At 40.9% G+C, this 26,931-nt stretch overlaps 1 protein-coding gene across 4 annotated transcripts in view; it reads left to right on the forward strand.

The window, feature by feature from the left end:
• Positions 1-20,842, forward strand: part of EFR3A (EFR3 homolog A) — a 384,301-nt gene extending 363,459 nt beyond the window's left edge. For all 4 annotated transcript variants that reach the window (XM_030219255.1, XM_030219247.1, XM_030219262.1 and 1 more), the window contains 6 exons: positions 4,179-4,306; positions 8,752-8,840; positions 10,003-10,051; positions 13,073-13,176; positions 17,684-17,733; positions 20,422-20,842. In XM_030219255.1, coding sequence (XP_030075115.1) covers positions 4,179-4,306; positions 8,752-8,840; positions 10,003-10,051; positions 13,073-13,176; positions 17,684-17,733; positions 20,422-20,527 — 526 coding nt within the window. In that variant the 3' untranslated portion in view covers positions 20,528-20,842. The remainder of the gene's footprint in view (positions 1-4,178; positions 4,307-8,751; positions 8,841-10,002; positions 10,052-13,072; positions 13,177-17,683; positions 17,734-20,421) is intronic.
• Positions 20,843-26,931: the final 6,089 nt, after the last annotated feature.

Below are 26,931 nucleotides of genomic sequence, written 5' to 3' on the forward strand. Positions count from 1 at the left end.
CTTGCTTTCTTCTGAGCAATGCGGTCCTTTCTCTGGGCCAGAGAGAGCTTTGGGCGATTCCACCTCTTTGTTTTTACGTCTCGCTTGGGTTTCTTTTCATGAGCAGGATTCTCTCTTATAGCAGCATGAGCGTTTTTATACATATAAATATTTATAAATATTTCTTTATGGAAATGGTTATGGCTGTGTAGAACAGCCTCCCATAGTTGACGGTGGAGACTAGGGCTTGTATATGTATTCAAGAAAACATGCGACAGCACAGAGGAAAGCAAATTGTTACTCCAGGAACTATTCGTGGATCAACATTAGACACATGAGTGGTTAAGGAAAGGTGAATTGAAACCTAAGGATGATTGATTGATAGTTGTAGCCCAGGACAGCGGGCACATCTGTAGATTCTGTAAGAAAAAGCAAGAAACAGTTAACCATCTCGTGGCTGGTGTGAAGTGCTGACGGCGGAAACATTTTATACAGAAAGGCACAACAAGGTGATGCATCTCATTCATTGGAAACTCTGTAAGCAATACAACGTCAGTGTACCCACTGCAGCTCCTTGTGACTCTGGGCAAGTCACTTAATGCTCCATTGCCCCTGGTACAAAATAAGTATACATTGAGGCATATTTTCAAAGCACTTTGGGAGGCTAAGTTCCATAGGTTTCTATGGAACTTTGGGAGGCTAAGTGCTTTGAAAATGAGCCTCTATGTATACCGCTTTGAATGTAGTTGCAAAAACCACAGAAAGGCATATATCAAGTCCCATTTCCCTTTCCCTTTTTGGAATCCTGATGTAATTGTGCTACTATTGCTAGGGTTGTAACCACCTCTCTGTACAGGTTATTCCAGTCTTATTGGGCATCTGATAATTTTAGATAGCTTCTGCTAGTGTTGTAACCATTTTAACAATGGCAGCCTTACTACCACCTTGGGGTAGTTAGACTTTTACAATGGTAATGTTATTACTGCCCTTATGATTTTACCACATCTGATGTAGTTGTATCCCCATTTCTCCACAGTGGCCTGTGTTTTCCCCTCTTTATCCCTACAAGTATCATATGCTTCAGGAAATATACAAAGCTCTCCTTCCTTTCTTCCATTAGTAACTTCAGCCCCTAACCTATATAACCACTATTCGTTCTTTGTTTAAATTGTGTCATGGTTTTGGTTGCCACAACCTCTGTCATTAGGCTGTTCCAAACATCCAGTAACGTCTCAGCTAAAAAAGTATTTTCTCTTATGTCCTTAGAGCCTTCCTTCCTGCAAACTTATATCATGACCTCTTGTCATTGAGTTGCATTATGTATCAGAAATTTTGCCTTACTATATATTATTAAAGCCCACCAAGTATTTAAAAGTGTCTATTGTGTCCCCACATCCCTCTAATTAGGAAAAAAGGTATGGGACAGCTAACACAATTGAAGCATGACAGCAGCATAATAGATGATGGAGGAGATTAAACCTAAACTGTCCTTGGAAAGACTTTGACTTTCATACTTCAGACCCATAAAAAGAGAGAGAAGTCAATGCAAAAGAGGAAGACCAGCAATGCAATAGATCAATACAATTACAGTTATGGATGATATTGGATCGACAAATAGTTGCCTGACTCAAAAACAAATACAGTTCAGGGTAACTATCCAGAGGGTTACCATGAGTCAACGCCAACTTTGAGACACTTAACAACAGTAGTTGTTGTTAGGAAGGAGGTAATGCTGGGGTTGGAATGGAGGAAATCCCCCTGTCCTGTTATAGGTGTTTGTCACCTGAGAAGCAGCTCCTAAGCACACACTGCAGTAAAAATTAGTTTGAAAGCTATGCTGTGTAGAGCTTATTCACCCCCTTACCATTACTTTCCTATCTCAAGAATTTGTCCCCTTATCCTCATCTCTTTCCTCTTTGAGGATTCACTTTGTATGATACAGATATGGTGAGCTTATGTTGGAAAATGGACCAAACCCTGAAGCAGCTATTGTGAAACATACTGTATATTGACTAGAGGTCCCATAGAAAGTGAATCTTCGTGCTGAATCTAAGTAGCATTGATTCAATTTTATAATTGAAATGATAAAAATTATGAAAAAATATGATATTTGGATATAAGTTATTAAAATATAAGGTGTTTTTTTTTCCTCTGAAATGGTTCCTCTTAGTATATTAATTCAAAAGGAGTGAAGCCTGTGAAACTGGGATTACCTTAATCAGTGGGAATTGGATTAGAGATTCAAGTGTTTGTATTGTTAAATAATTTCTGGTTTTAAAAGAGAAAAAAATATAATCAGGTGTATTATTTCCACTAATATTGGACAATAAGTATGTTTCCAACTAAATTAATTGACTATACACCGTCTTGGATTTGAAGAAGCCAACCAAACAATCAATGTGGAATAATGATTCAGATAAATAATAACTGGGGATAATCAGGTTAATACCACGTTTTCTTTGTTTACTGTTGTTTAATTGATCTCCTTGTCTTGTTTCACTCTCCCTATTTACTTTTGTGGTCTAAGAAAGAGAAAGATTGTATATAATCCATTTATCTAGTTGAGATTGTTTTCCTCTAATATTGTATTAATGTACAGTCATCTCTGTATTACTATTTGCAAGTGACCCTTGTAAAATGAAAAATTATAAATAAATGATTAAAAAAAAAACAAGGAAATTCTAATTGTTGACCTGTGAAGAGGCAGGTGAATCAAGGGTAGAGTGGCTATTGTGAAACAAGTCACCGCTGAGGTCTTAATATAATTCACATGACCCCGCTTAACATTCTAATTAATTTTTTAAAACATTTTGAGCGTTAGGTTGCCCTATTTTTGGATTCTATGTGCTGCCCCCACCTTGTAGAATATTTTGGTCAACTAATTGTGACTTACACGTGTATATAGCCTGGTATTTACTTACTTATGTCCATGCTACATTTATGCCATAAGAGGGGAAGGGGTGGAATGGGTGGGGTTAGAGCAGGATACAATATTTCATATGTATTGAATAAACATGTATGCCCTAACACTTCGTTGGGATTTATACATGCTCCCACCCACGAAAATGTTGTAGCTAGGTGCTAGTTTTGGAGGAGATAAAGCTACACTTACCTCGTGCCAAACAAGCATCCCCCCAGACCAGAACCCCTAAGCTCTTTTTGAAGCCCTCCTTTAGATGGTAATCCTCTAGCAGCAGTCCTGACCCCCCCCCCCCCCCCAGGTAGCTTGAGGTGCCCCATCTACCCCTGGGGATAGGTGAGGGTCTGGAGTGGCCCCCCTCTGCTCCCACCCAGTCCAACTCCAGGAGCCAAGCAGTAGTCTTATGATACTACCACTAGGGATCAAACTTCTTGACCCCAAATGGTAGTACCATGAGACTACTTTTAGAGATCATGGGTACCATATTTGTTCCCAGAGACAGAGAAGGTACCCACTTCTAAAACTCAATCATAGATCACCAGGACCTCCTCCAGGTAGTCCCCAAGAGTGGAGGTGGGTGATCAAGTGCTGCCCAGGGGGTAGAGGAGTGTTCAGGACTGCTGTGAGGAGCTTGTCATCTTTGGGGTGGGGGGGGGGGGCTTCAAAAGAGGATTAGGGGGCTTCTGGTCCATGGGGGTTCAATAGCTCTGTGTTTGAGGGAGACACACTTGTAAGTTTACAAAATGACTGCCTTATATGTGTATGTACTACTATATAGAGGTATAAGTTGCTATTTTGCCACTTAGATATGTAAGTGGCAGCACATGCTTATGTAAGATCCTAAATTTTCCTGGGGTATTTTTCCTACGTGTAGGTTTGTAAAATTGATCTTCTCTTTGCATGTGCAACTTATCCTATATGTATTTTCCTGTGGGCAGTATGTCATGTCAATTTTAGATGGGACCTACTTGTGCACCTTTGCCTTTCTAAAATGATAGCCAAAATGTGTTTCATCTTGTTTAATTGCAAGGGGACATTAATTTTCTACTTGTACAGCCTCAGATGTTTTTACACTTTCACCCGAGTATCACTAGAAAATACATAGCTCCCCTTGCTTTGTAAAAGTAACAATACTGTTTGAGAACGATCAAATTCAGAAACTAAAAAGAGAAAACCTTGACTTAGTGATCTATTTAATTATTCTGGGGCTGTTGGTTTTCCAATATGCAAACCTTTCTAAACTAAATGGAATTTCATTTTTGTGTTTTTTTTTTTTAAGTCTCCCAAAATCTTTGGAAAAGGATGAGAAAAATTTGTTTTTCCTGACCAACAAGATTGCAGAATCATTAGGCGGCAGTGGCTACAGTGTGGACAGGCTGCCAGTGCCTTATGTGCCCCAAGTAACAGGTCAGTGATTGTTTAGCCATGTCCAACAGCAACAGCTGTTATAAATTAAATCTGATACTTTAAACGTCTTCTGGCATATTCACATGAACAGGGATTCTAAAATATCTCCAGCACGTAATCATCAGGGACAAAATGAGCTTGCAAAATGCAGTCTTCTGCATCTCCTGAGTGCGTGGGGTAGCAGGAATACCTTGTCCTCTCACCCTCTCATCTCCCTATATAGTTGCATTTCTCTCTTTTCCTCCACTACCCCCCTCCTCCACAGCCCTTTCACCCTCTCTTCTGGAGAAAGACATGGGGATGGGGACAGAGCCTGAGAGGATGGTGATAGATCTCATGGTAAGGGGGCAGGGATGGGAACAGAGCCCGTGTGGATGGGGATGGACTTTGTCCCCGTGTCATTCTCTACTTTGAAACCTGTTATGTTTGAGTGACGCAGACAACAATATTTTGATTTTTTTGGGAAAAACAAGCTGGCCACAATTGGCAAAATTTGCATGGAGGATCCTGTACATTCCTGCTACCAGCATATCTTCTGAGAAGACAACTTCTATTGCAGGAAGGACTGTGGAAGGCAGGAGAGCTACACTGAATCCTGGGATTGTTAATGACTTATTCATCCACAAATTACAAATTTTTAACTATGCTTTATAGTGCATATTTCTCCTCTGCTAGGGCATACAGAATGTGTTGTATTTTATACCCATGGACATTTTAACAGGATGGATTAGGATTTCTTGGGGTAGTAGAAGTCAGCTATTGTTGGGGTTGGAAGGGTAGAAGGTAGTGGTGGTGGGGTTATTATAGTTGCTCATTGTTATTATTGTTTTCTATTTGTGATTTATAAAGAACAGTTGCACAGCATATTGTTCCTTTTTATACTTTAATAAAAAGATTTAAATATAAAATCATGAGTGTTTGAGGCTACTGCAGATGAGCACAGAATATGTGGGGATGGGGCGGGGACAGAACATGCAGGGGCAGGGATGGAGGCAGGGACAGATTGGGGACGGAGACAGAGCCCGCAGGGATGAGAGGTGACTAAGACAGAACCTGCTGGGACGGGACAAACTTTGTCTCCGTGTGTCATTGTCCACTCTCTTTCCCTCACTTCCCCAGCAGCACGCTCTCCAATCTCTCTCCCTCTACTTTTTCCCCACCCCTTCATGCTATTTTCTTCATCCCATGCACTGCCCTCCTGTTTCTATTTTCTCTTCTCCTTTTACACTCCTCCCAGAACCAATGGCTCATCTTCTTTCTCCTGGATCCCTAAGGTGTGCTTCTGCTGCCTCCATACATTCTGAGACCCAAAAGCTGCTTCTGGGGCATCTCACAAACTCAGGAAATACACTGCCCAAGCAAGCAGCCAAGTACATATTTGAAACCGTGCATTTGCTCATGAATCAGAACGTATGTCCCGTATTGCTTTTATTTTCAAAATATGACCATCATCTCACAAAAAGTAAAAGAAACTTGTGTTGTGAGACCTGCCACTCAGTCAAACGTTTTCTTGAGTATAGTTAGGTTGTTCTGCATTATCAAAATTGACAGATATTGTTTGTACCTTTAAGATTTATTGAGGCAAAAATATGCTCTTGTTCTCAAAAGCTTATGCCTTAATTTATATGTTTTTGATTGAATGTTTGTCTATCCTTAAAAAATGCTTTGGGCAATGTACAGTAAACACATGAAGATCTAATATTCATACAGATAGAGCATTGCACAAGACATTACAGTGCCTTGTATAAGACTTCACACCCTTGCATATTTTTGTACATTCTGCTAAGAGCTACAATTCAAAATGCATTAAAATAGGATTCTTTTTAATTGATATACATAATATATTCTACACTTCAGCATGAAAGGACAAGTTATAGATATACTCAGAAAGTAAGAAACTAAAATGAAGAACCATTTTTTAATAGCAACCCTAAGCCAGCAGTCTCCAAACATTTCCTTAGCATGGCCCATAATTAGTTAAGTGAAGCTCACTTGTGTCCAGTCACAGTAGATGAGCTTATTCAAGAATCAAGCTGTTTGTTGAATCAAAGTCCTAAATATGTCAAACACAGAGCTATTGAAAGAACTCCTGGGAAAGGCATGGATCTTCATAAAGCTATGATAGCAGCAAGTGCAATAAATAAAACAAAAATAAATCTTTTATTTTATGAGTGAAAACAAATGAAAAAGAAAAGAAAGTGACTACTTATCTTCAGTTGTGCCAAACATACTCCGTACTAGCAATCTGGCAGAAAAAAAAAAGCACAGTAAATTTAAAACAAATCGGAGAAAATTTTTCTTCACCCAACGCGTAATTAAACTCTGGAATTCGTTGCTGGAGAACGTGGTGAAGGCGGTTAGCTTAGCAGAGTTTAAAAAGGGGTTAGACGGTTTCCTAAAGGACAAGTCCATAAAGCGCTACTAAATGGACTTGGGAAAAATCCACAATTCCAGGAATAACATGTATAGAATGTTTGTACGTTTGGGAAGCTTGCCAGGTGCCCTTGGCCTGGATTGGCCACTGTCGTGGACAGGATGCTGGGCTCGATGGACCCATGTCTGTCTCAGTAGTAGACTATGGACTTTTCCTCCAGGAACTTGTCCAATTCTTTTTTAAACCCAGATACACTAACTGCTGTCACTACATTCTCCGGCAAAGAGTTCCAGAACTATTAAGTACATAAGTAATGCCACACTGGGAAAAGTTCCTGGAGGAAAAGTCCATAGTCTACTACTGAGACAGACATGGGGAAGCAACTGCTTGCCCTGGGATTTGTAGCATGGAATGTTGACACGATTTGGGTTTCTGCCAGGTACTTATGACCTGATTTGGTCACTGTTGGAAGCAGGATACTGGATTAGATGAGCCATTGGTCTGACCCAGTATAGCTATTCTTATGTTCTTATGCATGTTAATATCCAGTCTGCTATTCGTATAGTAAAAAAGCCATCCTAAAGTTAATTGGATAACTATACAGATACTGACTGAATATCCCCGCTCTCTGTATAGCGGCAGAACTCTCTGCTGTACATGTACATTCAATACCATCCATTATCTGGATAGTGCTGTGGAATACACATACGTAATTTAAGCGCCATGACCGATGGCATGTTATATGGGTTATGTAAAAATGATCATGTCACTCCTTTTCACAAGAAAATGTAATGGTTACCCTTGTTAGAGAGAATTAAGTTTAAACTGTTGACTCTTCATCAGAGCTTATATCAGAAGTCGTCTCAGTATTTGACTGCACTGATACAGCCGACACTATCACTTTGCACAGAGGCGCTTCATGCATGCTGGAAGTGCCTGACTTTCAGCTTTTTTGTCTTGAACATACAAAGAGGATGATTTTTTTTGTTGTTGTTGAATAGAACAAGTTACCGATCCCCCCTCAGGAAACAGAAGGACTTTGCAGTATTTTAAAAAAATTACTGAGGCAGCATTTGTTAGGACAGGCAGCCTAGCACAATAGGTTGCAAAGACTTGTAGGATCTCTGGTTGATTGAATGTTGAGACTGGTATAAGGTTGTCTTTTTGTTGGCTTATATTGTGCTTATAGTTGGTTATTGAATGATTTTGTTTTGTTTTTATATGTTTTTATTATTATGTATGTTTTGTACTCCGCTCTGGATAAGAGCGGAATATAAGTTATAATACATGAAGTGAAATAGAGTGAGAGACTAAGTGCATAAAAGTTAGTTCACAATAAAAATGTATTTTTCAATGGAAAATGGATCCTAGTGCAAGAGAATCATGATATACATCAGAGAGGGTAGAGTTAGACGTATAATACAAGGAAATATCTCTTCACATAGCAGATGATAGATAAATAAAACAGCTTCCTACTGGAAGTAAAGTTCTAAACAATAATAAAATTATAAGTGCATACATATTGCCATACTGGGTTAGAACAAGCGCTCATCAAGCCTAGTATCCTGTTTCTAGCAATGTCCTATATTGCAAGATCCCAAAAAGTAGCAAAATTCCTTGTCCTACACCTCCAAGGATAAGATGTGCTTTCCCTAAGTCTATTAATAGTGATATATGGACTTCTTCTAAGAACTTGGCCAAATCATTTTTTAAACCCAGATATGCTAGTTGCTTTGACCACATCCTCCAGCAAAGGGCTCCAAAACAAAGTGGATCCTTGAATATTAAAATGTGAGGTTAAAGCCTGAGATCTGGTAGGCTCTGTTCTATTGCTTTAGAAACAGGCCTTCCCTTTCTTACTCCAGTTATTTTTCTGTGTTTATCACAGAACTGCTGTTAAGACCCATAACTGCATTTGTACTATTACAGTATCATATTACAGTATCTTGCATTTTCATTTTTTTTAATGCCAGGGCATCACTGAATATATTTGATGTTACAATCTAGAAGTTAATTAACTGTACCTTTGAATCATTCCCTTGAGTTTAAAGTTTTGATTCTCTTCACTTAGATGAAGACAGGCTTTCTAGAAGGAAGAGCATTGTAGATACGGTATCTATTCAAGTGGATATTTTGACTGGCACCAACTCAGAGGATAAGGTATGTAGCATTTTATGGTGTTTTTGTAATAATTTCTTCTGCAGGCAGGAGCCTAATCTCCAGACTTCCTTCTTTGTTGCATTCAGGTTTATTTACTTTTGCAGCTTAGTGGGTCTTCTCTGTGGAAGTTGTGGTTTTTAGATGGAGTAGCATTTACAGGATAAAACACAATCATTTGTATCCATTTATTATTTTTTTAACCAAGTAGCTGTGCTGTAGCAGCAAATAAATATTGTGTTAGTTGTCCTAAAATTATTCAATGGTAGGATGCTACTCCCTCTTTCCCCCAGTGTAGTTGGCAGAGTCAAAACCACAGAAGAGTAGTTTGTCCTGGTTAAATGGTAGAGAATCCAGCCACCCAGACCCTGAAGGTTGGAGGAAGAGGAGGCCAGAGAAGCAAAAATGATGGGGAAATGGACATTTGGAAGTGGAATGACCATTTGGGGAAAAGAGAATGAAGGGGAAAACAAGCATTGAAAGTTGATTGGTTTGTGGAGAATATGAGAAGGGTTGATAATGAGCAAGAGACAAGAAATGTATCTGGGAGACTGAAAGATGCACCAGGAGTCAAACGTTTGTTCCTAAGTTTTCTTCATGACAAAACCTTGGTGCATCTTACGATCCAATAAATATAGTGGCCACTTCTGGAGTGGGGTTTTTTTTCCAGTACAGGGATACCTGAAATATAAATTACACTCTTGGTTATGTTCCTTTTTGGATTTTGTTTAAAATATTTCATCCAAATTACTTTACTAATTACTTTTATTGTAATATGTTATGCTGAGAACTTTGTCACAAATCAGATCAGAATAATGAAAGAAACGTTTTGGGAAAGTAGAATGAGAAAGGCTACAGTGTTGTTCAGGACCTTTTCAATAGGTGTGTCATCTGGCTCATTTTACTGACTACCAAGCTAACTTATGAGAAAATTTTACAAAACTGCGCAGTACGCTCCCTCCCGCACTCAGCTACTCTTCTATAAATTGCTGGGGACAGCATTGCGTTATAATAATATACTTAACCTATATATATATATATATATATATATATATATATATATATATATATATATATATATATATATATATATATATATATATATATAATTTATCTACTAAAGTCTTGGTTTTCAGACATTTGTAACTTGTCTTATTTTTTCCAGGTCAATAATGCTGAAGAAATCACCTTCGAAGCACTGAAGAAAGCCATTGGTGAGATCAGTTCAACTGTGTTTTAAGCACACTTCCATGTCCACTTCAACACCTCCCCCTGTTGTAATGTTTCTCAAGACTGATAAGAGGCAGCTGTTTTTGTTATTTCTGAGAATTCATTGTCTTCCTCTCAGCTTTGAAATTTCCAGTTATGAAGGTCCCAATTAAATACCTTTGAAAAAACACCTATGTAAAACAGGCTTTAAGAAACTTTAAATACAAAAAGGCTCTGACTGAATCTCTAAAGGAATTGAAGCAGTGCAAAGAAAAGCTACGAGAATGGTATGGGATTTGCGTTACAAGATGTATGAGGAGAGACTTGCTGACCTGAACATGTATACACCGGAGGAAAGGAGAAACAGGGGTGATATGATACAGACGTTCAAATATTTGAAAGGTATTAATCCGCAAATGAACCTTTTCCGGAGATGTAAAGATGGTAGAACTAGAGGACATGAGATTTAAGGGGAGCAGACTCAAGAAGTCAGGAAGTATTTTTTTACGGAGAGAGTGGTGGATGCTTGGAATGCCCTCCCGCGGGAGGTGGTGGAGATGAAAACGGTAACGGAATTCAAAAATGCGTGGGATAAACATAAAGGAATCCTGTTCAGAAGGAATGGATCCTCTGAAGCTTAGCAGAGATTGGGTGGCAGCACCAGTGGTTGGGAGGCAGGGCTAGTACTGGGCAGACTTCTACAGTCTGTGCCGTGAAAATGGCAGATACTAATCAAGGTCAAGTATACACAAAAAGTAGCACATATGAGTTATCTTGTTGGGCAGACTGGATGGACCGTGCAGGTCTTTCTCTGCCGTCATCTACTATGTAAGTTTGTTCCATAAAGCTGGAATAAAACAAAGATTACTGAGGTAATTTAATTGGAGTGGAGGAGTCATATAATGGTTGGAGCAGCAGGCTGAGACCCCAGTACACAATTTTAAAAAATAATGTAATATACAGCCTTATGGTAATAAAACCTAGGTCCCCCCCCCCCCCCCCCCAATTAGTTTCATTCTTTCATTGTGATATAATTTGCACTCTGATATCACTATTAGTTCACCTCTTCCACCAGATCTTTCACGTGCCTATTATATCTACCTCTTCATGTAGTGCTATATATATTTTTTCTCGCTCTCTCACCTTATTCTAGCATTTCTATAAAGACATTTCAAAATGTGTATTTTTTTGGTTCTACCAACCAACCTGCTCAGCAATTACAGGTATAATTTGCAATAATTTCTCTGTCTGCACCTACCTTTGTTACAACCTCTTGATTGGGATGCCCTAAGTTCCTTGCTTTGATGGTATCCTTCAAAGATACCTTATTCCGAACCGTGCACTCCTGAGCACCTATTCACTTCCCACCAAGTTCTAATTTAAAAGCTGCTCTACATCCTTTTGAAATATTGGTGCCAGTAGCCTGGTTCCTGGTTAAAGTGGAGCCCATCTTTTTGAAGTATGCTCTCATTTCCCCAGAATGCTGCCCAGCTTCTAACAAATCTAAACCCTCTTCCCTGTACCATCATTTCACCCATGCACTGAGAATCCGGAGCTCAGCCTGCTTCTTGGGTTCAGTGTGTATATAATCTAGAGCACTTCTGAAACTGCTGTTCTAGAGGTTATGGATTTCAGCTTTCTACCATTGCAATCCCGTGAAGGCTGGTTACTTGTCATTCCTCCCATTTTGTGTGCTAGTTTATAGCCTACATGCCAATCTGCTGTTTACATAATGACTCCCCTTCTTTGGAATGCCCTCCCACAGTATTTGCTCTTTGAGACTTCTTATAAAATGTTCAAAGCTAACTTTATAGCATAATATTTTTCTTTGGCATTTGGAGGTGGCTGGTTGTGTGGGTGGAGGCTGGTGGCTTCTGGTGCCAGAAATTGTTTTTTGTTTCTATTTTATCTTGTTTTTCTCTCTTTTTCTATTTAACTGTGTATTGCAAACCACTCTGATAATTTGATTGGCTCTAACATATTCAAAGCACAGTGTCCAAAATGACCATATCCAATTGAACTGAATTTACCGTTGCAGCAACATAGCAGGTTTAGACATTAGCAGTGCAGTAAAAGCACATCACATCAGATCGATGGCAACATCTCAGGCTCATCTCTGCACAGTCTTCATTGAAGAAATGTAAAAGGGCTGCAACATGACCTCCCATTCTCACTTTCACTACTATCTGGACAATATGTTTCAATTAGGCAATACATTTGGTCAAGCAGTTCTACAAAGCCTTTTAAATAGTCATCTTCCCCTTTAATTCTGTTGGGTCACTAAAAAGAGCTATAGGCATCCATTATAAGAGCACTGGAACTTTCAGCAAACAGGAAGCTCAAGGAAGCTGTCTGCTGCAGGTACAGGTTTCCCATCTCTTCTTTTTATTGGTCCCGATTAACAGAATGAACCAATTGGCAGCCAGAGGTGTGAAAGCATGTTCTCCAGCTCCTGAGAGTAGAGTATAAAAGACTATTATACGAAGTAAGAAGGGAGAGAGAGTAAATGAGGATTGGGGCATATATAGAAGTATACAGGAGATTGTGTGAATCTAAGGCTTCCCTGGGATAAAAGAAGGAAATACTATGCAGCCCCCCCTGTCCTCGCTCCTCTGGTTCAGTGTCCCCAAACAAATGAGCCACCAGCCACCTGTAGACATGCTGAGAAGCAATCCTCAGGTTTCTGATTCCCCATATGTGTGACTTATTATTCTACTTGTCAACAGCAAAAGTGAAGTTGCTTTCCTGTAATGAGAATCATCCTTAGCAGAATAAATCAAGCACACATACCCATCCAGCATTCTGAAGAGTTAACTTCTAAGCTCTGTAATAGACTTACGGAGTTCTTGCAGTATTGGCTGAACAGAAAATCGCCTACACTGAGAAAATCATCTAGGTTATTCTGAGCTCTGAGAGATCTGTTCCGTATAGTCGTCATCAGATGTTGTCTGATTTATCATGCTGTCTATGAGGAATCTCTGTTATAGTCACTTAAATTAACTAGTCTTCATTTTTTTTTTCAAAAGATAATACTGGCCTGGAAGAACAGGAAAAGGAAAAGAGGCGTCTTGTGATTGAAAAGTTCCAGAAAGCACCTTTTGAAGAAATTGCTGCACAGTGTGAATCCAAAGTGAGTGTTTCTTAAAAATACTGTGGGAGTTGTATATTTTTTCACTGGAATGTTCCAAAAATGTCTCTGTACCTTAAGAAAGCTGTTGACTCTACTTGATCAATTTGTCTTCAAATTTGAGAGAGACCTGCATTAATCTGTGTGTCTATTAGGTATTGTATATACCTAATATTGTATATATAATTTAGTTTGGGCATTTAATTTGCTTAATCAGTAGTTTAAGGCAGAGTTCAGAAAACATCATCACATTCCACACTCAGAATAAAAGTTAACTGTTCTACAAATCCCTTAAGATATGTCATCGTTCATCATAAACTCTGTGTCCATCTGATTAGTGCCGTTCTAATCAGATTAGTTATTCAATAACATTACTTTTAATAACAACTTTCATTCAGGTTTTCAAGGTTTTGCGATATCAACCATAGGAAGCCTGTTTCTCAGTTCCAAGGACAAAGAATTCCACAGTGCTGGCCCTATTCCCACTAACAATTTTTTCTTATGCTATTACAATCAGAATTGATGGGCATTTGGCAGTTGCCTATCTGAGTGCAAATAGTGGTTAAGTATATAAGTTTAGGCCACTCTGTGCAAGATCTTAAACACAGAGAGGGACAGTTAAGCTGTATAAGAACTTGGACTGGCAGCCAGTGAAGGGTTATCAAATAAGGTGGTGTTCTTTTCCATCTAGAGCCTTCCAAGATCATCTTAGCAGCTACACTCTGTAGTGTCTGCAATTGTCAATTTTCATTCGAGCAGACCTAGCAATGTAATATTGCAGCAGTCCAACGTGGATAAGAATGTATTTGGATTTAGTTCACACCTTTTTCAGTAGTAGTTCAAAGTGAGTTTACATTTAGGTATACTAGGTATTTCCCTATCCTCAGAGGTCTTAAAAATCTAAATTTCTACCTGAGCCAATGGTGGGTTACGTAACTTGCTCATGATCACAAGGAGCAGAAGCGGGATTTAACCAAGACTTCATATGTATATATGATCTGTGAAGGTAGTCTTGAGTGTCACAGTTGGGGAAGGTGAGCTCTTGGACTGTGACAAGGTTGGTTCTACCTGTGCGGTGTAAGCGCAGCTCAGGTCCTCATCAACAGTTGCAGATGGAACTGCATGGACTTAGACTGGCTGAAGCATAGGACTAGGCAGTGCCTAGCAGACTCTCTGGAACTTGGCTGGAACTGGCTAGAAGTTGGGTCTTAAAAAAGCCCTTGAGGGCAGCAGGGTAAACGCGTAGTGCAGGTTCCCGCTTTTAGCGGCAGGCACAAAAACTAGAATCCCAACGCTGGCCGGTACTCAGACAGGACTGGGATCATTAAGAGGTTGGCTCTTAAAAAAGACCTTGGGTAGTAGGAGGACAGGAATGCACATAGGACTGGACAAGATGGGAACAGATGGGCAGGACCTCAGGAAACCAGGAACAGAGAAAGACAGGAACCCCAGAAGGGGCAGGGCTGGAAGCAGATACAGGCCAGGCTAGAGCGTTGGCTGCAGGAACAATCAAGTCTAGATGTGGGAACTAGCAAGGCAACAAACACTGGAGTAAGCACAACTCTAGAAGTCTGTTGCTGAACCACTGGTGGAGTGTAGAGCACTTCCTTAGATCTCCCTTAGCCAGGAAGTGAGATCATCTGTCAGCGCCCCATCTAAGGCTATAAAAGGGAAGTGCAGCAACCAGGAAGTAAAGACTCAAGACTCTAGGCACAGAATGCTACAGGGCAGGTTTCCTGAACCAGAGAGGGGTATGACAGCACCCTCTCCCCCTAGGTTTGGACTTAAGGGGATAAAGGTGATGAAAACACTTAATGAGCACTGGTGCTTGCGCATTGAGAGCAGATTCCCATGTATTATCTTCTGGTCCATAACCCTTCCAGGCAATGAGATGGTATAGTCTTCCCCTGATTCTCTTAGTGTCCAGTATGTCCCATATCTCGAACTCTGTGTCAGTGGTTGGAAGAATGGATTCAACAAAATATTAAGGCAGTGCATTTTTTGTAGAAAAAAAGGTGCCGGTACTCATTATGGGCGGGGTCACCACATATGGCTCCACCCCTATGATAGCCACACCCCTTATATCAGCCATGGCGCATATAAACAGACATCATTGAAAATATACTAGTACAGGAGAAAAACAATAACTTGTGATTTTTTTTCATTATAAATCATTTCTGTAAGATGTTACAGCTCCAGTATACCCAGTGCAAAATAAGACAACAGATGTAAATTCTCAAATTGGACATATTCCAAACACTAAAATGAAAATAAAATAATTTTTTTCTACCTTTGTTGTCTGGTGACTGTTTTCTATCCATACTGGTCCAAGTGTCTGATTCTGCTGCTGTCTATCTGTTCTCTTAACTCCGTTTCCAGGGCTTCCTTTACTTTCCTCCTTTCTTCTTCCATGTCCAGCATTTCTCCTCTCTCCCCGCCAAACCCTCTATCCATCCATGTCCAGCAATGCTCCTCTATCTCCTGCTCTGCTCTCCTCTCCATCCATTTCCAGCATTTCTCCTTCCTCTCCTGCCATCCCATCCAAGTGCATCTCCTTCCTATCTTCCCTCCCCTCCATCCATGTCCAGCATGTCTCCTCTCCCCTCCCCTCCCCTGTCCAGTGATTCTCCTCTCTCCCCTGCCCTCTTCTCCTATCCAAGTCCAGCAATTCTTTCTTCCCTGCCTTCCCCTTCCATCCATGTCCAGCAATTCTCCATTCTCCTCTCTCCCCTGCCCTACTATCCCATCCCCTCCATGTCCAGCGATTCTCTTTTGCCCCCTATCCTCCCCCTCCCTTCAATGTCCAGTGACTCACCCCAGCCTCCACCTGCCCCTGAGATCATTCAAACCCCAGCCCCATTTGCCCATACACACATACCCCCAGCCCTACTTGCCCACACACACACCCCAGCCCCACTTGCCCACACACACCCCCAGCTCTACTTGCCCCCCCACTCAACCCCAGCTCCACTTGCCCCCCCCCACACACCCCCAGCCCCACGTGCCCCCCCACACACCCCCAGCCCCACTTGCCCACACACACACACACCCTCAGCCCTACTTGCCCACACACACACCCAGCCCCACTTGCCCACACACACATACCCCCAGCCCCAATTGGCCACACACATACCCCCAGCCCCACTTGCCCACACACACACACCCCCAGCCCTACTTGCCCACACACACCCCCAGCACCAATTGGCCACACACACACCCCAGCCCCAATTGCCCACACACACACACACCCAGCCCTACTTGCCCACACCCCCCCCAGACCCAATTGGCCACACAACCCCCCCCCCCAGACCCACTTGTTCACCCTCCCCTGCTCGCTCCCTGCTGTTTGCACCGATCCCTGCCTCCTAAAACTTATTTTTTCGCGAACCGGCAGACTGAAGAAATAAAACAAACAGCTGACAGGCTTGCCTCCTTCGATCGCGTCGGCCGCTTCCTTTCCCTGCATTCTCAGTGCGTCCCGCCCTCGAGGAAAGGAAATGACATCAGAGGAGGGCGGGACGCGCTGAGAATGCAGGGAAAGGAAGCGGCCGACGCGATCGAAGGAGGCAAGCCTGTCAGCTGTTTGTTTTATTTCTTCAGTCTGCAGGTTCGCGAAAAAATAAGTTTTAGGAGGCAGGGATCGGTGCAAACAGCAGGGAGCAAGCAGGGGAGCCCCAGAAAAAAGGTGCCGGTACGCCGTACCGTCACGTACCGGCACAAAAAAAGCACTGTATTAAGGTATCCTTGAAGTTAATGTCCCACATTCAGTAAAGAAAAATTGAAACTGAAAAGAAGTATACTATTTCAGCAAGATAGCAATCCAGAACATAAGTCAACTATGAAGTACTTTCAATAAAATAAACAAAAGTTTTGCAATGGCATTCATGGTTCCTAGACTTGAATATTATTGAAAATATGGGAGGGGGGGGGGGACTCTCAAACATGCTAGGAAAACTAAGAATGGGCTAGAAAAATTCTGCAAAGCAGAGTGGGAAGAAATTCAACAGCAAGAATAGAAAGACACTTAGGTGGCTACAGAAAATGTTTTGAAGCTGTTATTTCTGCAAAGGAGGTGTTCGATTGCTGACCAGAATAGTGTCCAAATTTTTGCACCTACCATATTCACCATTTTCATATTTTGAGTTTATAATATATGGTAATTTTGGCTATTAACACACTGCAAAACCTTAGCAGACCTTAGGAAATAGGAGCCTGAGTGTTTGTATAGTGTTCACAATTCTAGAGTAAAAGAACAAACTAGTTAATCTGCAGGGAGCAATAAAATAAAGAAATCAATATCTACTGCTTCAGTGAGTCTGGGACTGACCTCAGCAAGAACAGGTTGGGGCTCTCAGGATCTCCTCTTGGAAGAATTTGAACAGGGAGAGAAACATGAAAAACAAGTAAAATAGGTGCAAGGGTTTTTACTTTATAATGCTGTATTTTCACAACAAAAGATGTCACTTCATGTTCTTATCCTAACATTAATAAGCATTATCTTTTTGCACAGGCAAATATGCTTCATGATAAGCTGGCACAGATTCTGGAGCTTACTATAAGGTATAGTTTATTTTTGTTCTCTTGTCATGTGTTTAATCTTTTTTATTTTGTTGTATTTGTGAAAGGTGGTTCTAGTTTACAGAATAGCGCTTTTGCACGTCATTGGCACCAATAATTAGCAATTATGTATGTAAGTGCTGGGGTATTCTGTAAGCAGTTTGCATAAATAGTATAGCATGTAACAGGAGCTATACCATAGAATTGAGGCAAGTTGTTGTGGAGGGCTTGGGGAGTAGTGGGGAAGGTGATGATGTCTGAGGTGTGTGTGAGGGAAGGCATCAAGGAACTAGGTGAGGCAATTGGAGGTACTGGGCTGGGTCGGGTCTGTGTTCACAGCTAGGACAGACTGGAAGCTACCAATGGCCAGAAAATCGAGGGAGGCAGTGACCTTCAGGTGGACAGGGATGGGATTGTTCCTATGGGTCATGGGCTGTAGGAGAGGGTTGGAGCTGGTCATACAGGTGCTGGATGGGTAGCTCTGTCAAACCGGTACCTGGTGAGACATTGGGCATCAATGAGGTCAGGGAAACAGGTGCGGGGCTTGAATACTCAGGGATGGGAGTATCTCCTGCTGGGCCTGTTCTCTAAAGCCTCTTCCACCTCAATCAAACTGTGAGCCACCAGTGCATACAGTACAGCCATTTCCCACCACCACAGTTGCAACCAATTTACCCCAAAATAAGGACTGTGCACAACTCCACCTACTGCACCTAATGAGTCTGAGTCCTTCCACCAAAAGACAATGCCCAGCACTCACTCTCCCACCACCAGCAAACAGTCCTCACACTCAGCTGCAATCACTCACTCTCCCAACACTAGCAAAGTGTCCTCGCACACAGACACAGCAGCAATCATTCACTTTCCCAACATCAGCACTCAATCCTGACACACACCTGCAACACAAACCTACCACCAACAAACTATCTTCACACACCCAGCAGCAGCACAGTTATATACTGGAACTGGACAAACAGAGGAACACTGAGACGGAGGACAAGCAGGTAAGGGGTATAATTGGGGGGGGGGGGGGGAGAAAGGGAGAGATACAGGGGAAGGGATGGGTGTGGTTGGGGGGGGGCTAGCAGGTTTGAGCAAGGACCTGGGGGGAGGTGAAAGACAGAGGAGGCAAGGCAGTAAATGTAAAGGGAAGAAGGTTAAGACTGGGGCAAACAGACAAATGTATCACAGCACTATGCAACTCTTTCTCCAAAACCATTGCTTCTAGCTTTCCACTCTCCAACTTCACAAAATCACAAATGGGTCAAAATCCTAAGTTGTTTCTTACCTTAAACACTTTTAAAGCAGGTCTAATTCTGTACATTTTTCTTCCTGCCAGTAGAAAATTGTTTTGCTATCCATTATGGGCTGGAGACATTCATCACGAAAGACCGCCCATGTCATGCCTACAAAACACTTATAGACGTACTGGCATTGTAGACCAGATTTTTTTCATTTGGTTTGATTATATGGTTTGGACGTTTATCTACAAGAAAACGTCCATCTGCCTTTTGTGCCATTTTTTGGATGTTTTTCTGTTTTGAAAATGAGCCCCATAGTAACCCATGTAACTTTGAGGCATATTTTCAAAGCACTTAGCCTTCCAAAGTTCCAAAGGTTTCTATGGAACTTTGGAAGGCTAAGTGCTTTGAAATTATGCCTCTAATTTAGTAAGTCTGTGCTTTGAAAATGAGCCTCCACGTAACATTATAAGTCTAAGTGCTTTGAAAATACACCTCCAAATCTCATATCCAAATACCTCTCCAAATCTCATATCCAAATACCTTTATTAAATAAGAGGTGAAATCTTCAGAGTGAAAAAAAAAATAAAAGTTAAAAGCAAAAAAGTGTTATTTTATGGTGAGGGTTTGGTTTGTCCTTGTCTTATTTTAATACTGTATTGTGTTATACCAGTCTGAATGGCTGTATCCAATAATATGGTATTTTACATTTTTTAATAAACCCAGGAATTCGTCTTTCTCTTTCGTATTTAAGGTTTCCTTACATTATAACCATCAGTCACCACTACCACTGTTTTAAACTATTGAAAAGTAATTTATTTTTGTTATATTTGTACCCCGCGCTTTCCCACTCATGGCAGGCTCAATGCGGCTTACATGGGGCAATGGAGGGTTAAGTGACTTGCCCAGAGTCACAAGGAGCTGCCTGTGCCTGAAGTGGGAATCGAACTCAGTTCCTCAGGTCCCCAGGACCAAAGTCCACTACCCTAACCACTAGGCCACTACATTAACTACATCACTACATTAACATCCTGCTTTGTACACAGCATGTACTTTATTATATTTTTTGTCTATGTTGTTGAATTCCAATCTGTGCAAAAGAAAAGTCTAATATTGTTGCGTGATTAAAGTTGGACCATTCCCTGTCATTACTTTTGTTCTAAAGCCTTCCCATTTTGTTTGGAAACCAAAGTTAACTTCAAAAGTTTATTTTCCAACCAAAAACAAAACCTTTTAAAATGTTCGTCTTTTCCAGAAAGCTTCCCCTTTTTCATAGGAAGCAGAAGACAAAAGGGGCTTGTGCAGACAAATAGGTTACAGAAAAGTACCACATAACACACTTGAGTGGATTTTGTTCCACATGCAGGCTTTACATAAACAGAGGCAATTTTAATTTGAATAACATTTACAACTTTTCATCTGATTTTGTTTCTCACATTTTCTTTCACAGACCACCTCCCAGCCCCTCGGGAACAATGGCCTTCACAGCTGGACATACGCAGTACCAATCTGTTCCAGTCTACGAAATGAAGTTTCCTGATCTGTGTGTATATTAAGTGTAGTAGGGAGTTTACAAGGCACAATCTAAATAGAGAAGGGCATCCTAATTTAACCATTTTAAATGATTATTTTTGTCAGAATAAAATATTTTGTGACCACAGTGATGTACCTCAAACAAGTGTCTGCTGAACATTCTGTAGCCTAAATAATTCACATTTAAGATATATTATAGTGTATTAAAATGTCTGAATAGTCAACTAGGGGTTTGTTGACTAAAGAGTGCTAATGTTTTGCACTTAATGCGGGTTCCCTATCATCAAGCCGATCAATCCATAGACTGGTGGGTTGTGTCCATCTACCAGCAGGTGGAGATAGAGAGCAATCTTTTGCCTCCCTATATGTGGTCATGTGCTGCCGGAAATTCCCCAGTATGTTCTCTATCTCAGCAGGTGTGTGGTCACACAGCAGCAGCTCTGGCTAGGTCTCCAAGCCTAATTGTTTAGGTTTTGTTGAAGAGTGCTAATGTTTTGCACTTAATGCGGGTTAACAGCATTAAGTGCAGTGGCTCTGAGGTAACTGTTGGGGGTGTGCCCAGCATTCTTCTTTCAATTTCCACAAAAACATGTTCTCTCACATGCCCAGAGTTCAGGCACTATGAGCGCAGTTATACCTAACTCCACCTATTGAGGTGGCATTAAGTGATATTGAATGTTTGCCAGTTAGCACACGCTATTGACTGCGCTGAGTTCAGTGTGCAGACCATGTCCAAGTTAAGCCCATACTCTGATTAGTCCCCCACTTCATCCCACGCTAAACAGTTACGACTGGGCTTTTAACGCACTGACTGTTTTCACATTCGCTAGGTTAGTGCATTTTAGTAGCATGTGTTAAAACCCGCACTAACTGTTTAGCGCACATCAGCAAACATGCCACCCCCCCCCCCCCCCCTTAATGTTGTATCTCCTGTTAGGTTTCTTTTTTTTTTATCATCTTAATCACCTTTTGAATTAGTAACCTGGACATGCCACTAGCCCCCCCCCTGTTTACTAAGCCACACGGCAATGCCAACACAGCGCATTCAAAGTGAATGGGCTGTGTCGGCATTAGCACAGGGCTTAGTAAACAGCGGGGTATATGTTTAATATATTTTGAAACATTTTCTTTTCTTCAGAAAGGTTAGATATGCTCTGATAATGTTAGTACAATTGTGTAGTGTCATAGGGAAAAAGTCTTAAATTACCTAGAGCCTAGAGATCTCCAGACCCGGGCTGAGTAACATACATAGTAACATAGTAGATGACAGCAGAAAGCTTGTGCAATCTTCCTATGTTTTAACATGAAACAATAGTTGAGCTCCTTACAACAGCATATACTGAACTCATGGCACATATTCTAAAGCAAACAGGGTGAAGGGCATACTTGAAAAAAAAAAAAAAAGAAAAAACAGTAGTTTACTTTTTGAACTTTAGTTTGAGTATGGTGAGTTCTATTACAAAGTGTACATTTTAAAACTACACATATTAAAGTTTTCGCTGAAGGCTACATTTTTTTTAAGCTTACAAGGGCCATGGAACAGTGCAATATTTTTACATCTTGTATATTTGATAAATGCTTGTGTTTTGAAAAACTGCGTTTTTGATGTGGGAAAGGAGGATGGGTGGACACACAATAGAAATCTTGTAATATATGGTGGCTAAGGGGAACATTTTGGTAGAAAAGCAATTTTAAGGGACAGGAGTCATGATGTGAAGCTGCATAGAGGAAGGTACATGAAAAAGGAGGAAAAACAATATTTATCTACTCATATATGGGTGGTGGAAACCTGGAATGGTTTAACCATAGAAGGAGTAGCTACCAAAATCAAAACAGAATTTAAATTGTTTAGGGCAGGCTCAGAGCACAGTAGGAGAGAGCAGATGGTGGCAGTAATAGGCAGAAAAACGAAGGAGGGGCTTGAGCGTTTGTTTGCTCAGTCATATGAAATTTTAGGACGCCAAAAAGAGGAACATGTGAACTAGTAGCCAGAGACTAGAGATGCAGCTGTATCAGGCTAGGTTACAACCCTAACAGCAACAGTACAACTATATCGGGATGCCTTGGCCACAACCCGAGTAGCCTTGGGCTAACCTGCACACACAACCCTGATATCATTGGTACAGCTGCATTAGGCTTGGATATGATTAAAACCAAATATTGTGTTTGGACAACAGACTCACAGATGTTGGTGGGTATATGAATTGTTGCACAGCTTGGTGACAAGAGATGGAAGAGAGGCTAGGTTTTAAATAGCATTAGCCTTGTAAGAATCAAAGAAGATAAATATAATGCCTGACTAACCTACCAGTGGAGGTGGTAGGGGTGGCCAGCACTCTAATAGTATTTGGACATGCTTGGGACAGACATGAGCGCCTTTGATAGATGCTAAATGGTGACTGGGAAATTGCTTGAAAGTATTGGAGGGAATGAGGTCAGGTAGTGTTGGCTTGAGCATAGAAATGTGTATGCTCACCGGTTCAAAATGATGGGAGAACCAGAGAGAAGGAATCTAGAGTTAGCAAACTGAATGGACCAACTTGTCATTAAGTATTGTCATTTTGTTACAATGACTCCAATGCTTCTATGTTTGTTTAATAAAGCAGCTAAGAAATATAATTCTGCATGCATAAGAAAACAGATAATTCTTGATTTATAAAACTGTAAATGCCAACATTAGGTTTAATGATATATATATATATATATATATATATATATATATATATATATATATATATACACACACACATACAGTTTTCATCGTTGATTACTGTCCTAGAATAGATTTAGAGGCATGTTTACTAAACCATATTACAGTGCATTAAAGAGCAGTTAATACACACTATTTGATTTGTTTTAGCGGTGCACGCTAAAATCTGATGCAATGTATGTTAAGAAAAACATTAATGAACTACATTGCATGCAGATGTATGCAAAGCACTCATTCTTATGTAAAATGGATAACGTGTGACTTTAAACTTTGCAAACTGTGCTGTTCATGAAAAGTTAACACCTCCTCCAGAGGGTAGTGGTATCATTCTTCTGGGAGTATTGGACTTTTAGGAGGTAATTTTATAAACCATTGACTAAAGCACTTAACAACCTGGCACTTTCTTGTACAATAGGCATGCATGGGATGGAGTTTGGGCAAGGTGGGGAACAGAGTTGTCATTTACTTCTACATCATATAAAATACATGCAATAGTGCATATTGTACACTTGTTCTTGAGCAGGTATAATGTCTGTGCCTTCAGTCTAGGCAGGACTTCTGCAGGATATGCCTATGTATCTTCTAAAAAATAGACACTTCCCTGTCATATTATCCTAGGCACTCTGTTTTAAAATTTCCCCTTTAAAGTGCAACCTGGTGCTCCTGAGAAGCAACTTAATTGAAACATGGTCCCTTTCACCTCTCCCCTCCTTCCTTACTCCTGCCCCCCCCCCAATCAAAATCGACACACACATATCCCCACCCTGTTAGTTAAATGCAGTCCCTTAAGTCCTGCCCCCTTTTTTAAAATTCTGCAGCTCTCCCCAGCACCCACCCCATCTCTCACCCTCTGCATCTACTGCCAATCCCTGGGTCTAATGGGGCAGGTATGATCCCCATTCACTCCTCCGTCAGTGGCTGTATGTTCAAAATGGCACCACTTGAGCCACTATTGGTAGTCTGGTAAGTACTAGAGGTCAAGTCTAGCAGTAGTGCCATGAAACTTTCAGCGTGAGCTATTTAGGCACCTAGGTGCCTCTATAAAATAGATTCCAAGAACCAGCCCCAAGTCCATGCATATATTTACATCTTCTCTGATAAAGTTGAAAATGTATGTATGTAGCCACATGTATCACAATTCTGCCGTTGCTATGCTGAGATTGCATGAAAGTAGGCATGCTCTTTTCTTGCCTCTACTTTTTTCACACACATGCAGGTATGCAGTTTTATAAAAGCCTTTTTCCACATCTAAAACAAACGATTACCATTCAGCAATAATAGATATGAAGGAAACAGAACAAAACAAGAACATGAAAAGAAAACTGCCTGCTCAATAAACAGCTTAGATTCCCAGTGGTCCAAGGCTTTTTATATTTATACTAGACTTTGAGCCCGTAAAAACGGGCTATTATAGGAAGGGGGGTTGAAAGGCCCGCCCCCCACCGCCGAGTTCGCCGCTGCCCCTCCCCCTCCGAGTTCGCGCCCCCCCCCCCCCCCCCCCCCCCCACCGAGCTGTCACCACCCACCTTCCACCCGGCCGGGCCCTCGCTCCGCTATTAAAACAGCGAGGGTCTGGGAACGCAGCACTGAGCTCTGCTGAGCTGCCGACGTCGGCCTTCGTTCTTCTTCTCTGCCTGTCCCGCCTCGTGTGACGTAACGTCGTCGAGGGCGGGACAGAGGCAGAGAAGAAGAAGGAAGGGCGATGTCGGCAGCTCAGCAGAGCTCAGTGCTGCGTTCCCGGACCCTCGCTGTTTCAATATCGGAGCGAGGGCCCGACCGGGTAGAAGGTGGGTGGCGGCGGCGACTCGGGTGGGGGGAGAGTTAGACGGCGGTGTCCCTCCCTCAGCATTAATGCGCAGTACAGACCCTCTGTGTTCCGCCCCCCCGTCATCACGTATTGACATGGGGGCGGGGCAGAGAAGGTCTCTACTGCACATTTGCGAGTGAGTACGGTCACTCGCCGTTTATATGTTTGATGCAAAGACCAACGTATTCACAAAAATTAGTCTTGACAAAAATGATAGCCCATAAAACACCAGCACTCTAGACCGTCATCGGTCAAAAATACTCAATCTAGTGACTCTTTTTAACAGTTTAAAGTATCCAGATCTTCAACTTGTAAACTGGTTTACTGAGAATACAAGTGAAAAAAATATAAAAGATCTTTCTCTCCATTTTTGTTGAATTAGTTTTTGTGATACATTGGTCTTTGCATATATTGTTAAAACCCTTGAACAACTGGGAACATAAGTTGTTTATTCAGCTTTTTTTAGTTATTATTTTAATTACCTCATGAGTCTTTGCTTTATCACGAACTGTTCCATTAATCTGTTCAGTGATCTATCATAGGAAAGGTAATTGCACAACAAGTTACCTAACTTGTGTGGTAGCATATGCTTCAATTACAACAGTTTTCAAAGAAAAAGTACACTCATACTTTGCCTTTGAAAATTACCCCATGGAAAGTTACATGGTCGTGGTTCTAACTGCTATTTAGCATGCATAGATTTCCTGGTTTATTTTATGTGCATCTGTGTATCTTATATTTGTGCAGATAAATGCTAACTACTACTACTACTTATCATTTCTATAGCGCTACAAGACATACGCAGCGCTGTACACTTGAACATGAAGAGACAGTCCCTGCTCAACAGAACTTACAATCTAATTAGGACAGACAAACAAGACAAATAAGAGATACGGGAATAACTAAGGTGGGAATGATAAAATAAGGGTTAGGAGTTAAAAGCAACATCAAAAAGGTGGGCCTAGATTTGAAGACGGCCAGAGATGGAGCTTGATGTACCGTCTCAGGGAGTCTATTCCAGGCATATGGTGCAGCAAGATAAAAGGAATGGAGTCTGGAGTTAGTGGTGGAGGAGAAGGGTTCCCCGGAAACGCCTCCTTCTAGGTCCTATAAACTTATGCATGCTATGTGCAATCTTTGCAGTAGTACTAAAGATTTGCTTGGAGGGAGTGTAACTTAACCAGATACTTTTTAGCAGATATGAGCTTTATTTTCAAAATAGTTTTTCCATATTTTCACATACCCCAGAATATATGAGGTGTTCTCTATTTGGCAAAGAATCTATTTTGATGGAATAAAACTATTACCTAGTTAATGTCCACTTCCTGGAAAAACCTAATGGATATGACCACCACCACCACAAAGTTAATCAAAAAAATATATGGCTGTACATCTATATAAATAATGTAGATTAATTGGTCAAATTAAATCTGATGCATTTTGGAAAACTTGTATTTGGATCTTGGTTACCTCTCACCATTAAAGCAGCATTTGATGGTAATTAAAAAAGTTATTTTTATCCTCCACAAAAATTTCTATACATTCAGGATAGTCTGAAATCAAAGAGGAAACAGCTCACTTGATAGCAAGTTTTGAGTCAACTTTTTTTTTTTTTTTAATCATCCTTGGGAATCTCAGGGCAGCACACCATAAGCATGACAAATGTATAGGTATATTATCTGATTCTTAACACTGCTATAGAGAGTAAGCAGAGATTAATTATAGTATTGCTGAACTTTTGAACTTCTTTTATAAAGAAATGTTTTTATGACTTTGAGGGCTGATATTCCTATCCCTATAGCAGTACCTGGTTGCTATTTGAGTGTAAAACAGATACCTCTCGGGGGTTTAGAAAGGATACAAGAGATTAGCCACAGAGATTATAAATGTTTCACATTTCACATGATGGG

Source organism: Microcaecilia unicolor, chromosome 1 (genome assembly GCF_901765095.1).
Source record: "Microcaecilia unicolor chromosome 1, aMicUni1.1, whole genome shotgun sequence".
NCBI lineage: Eukaryota > Metazoa > Chordata > Amphibia > Gymnophiona > Siphonopidae > Microcaecilia > Microcaecilia unicolor.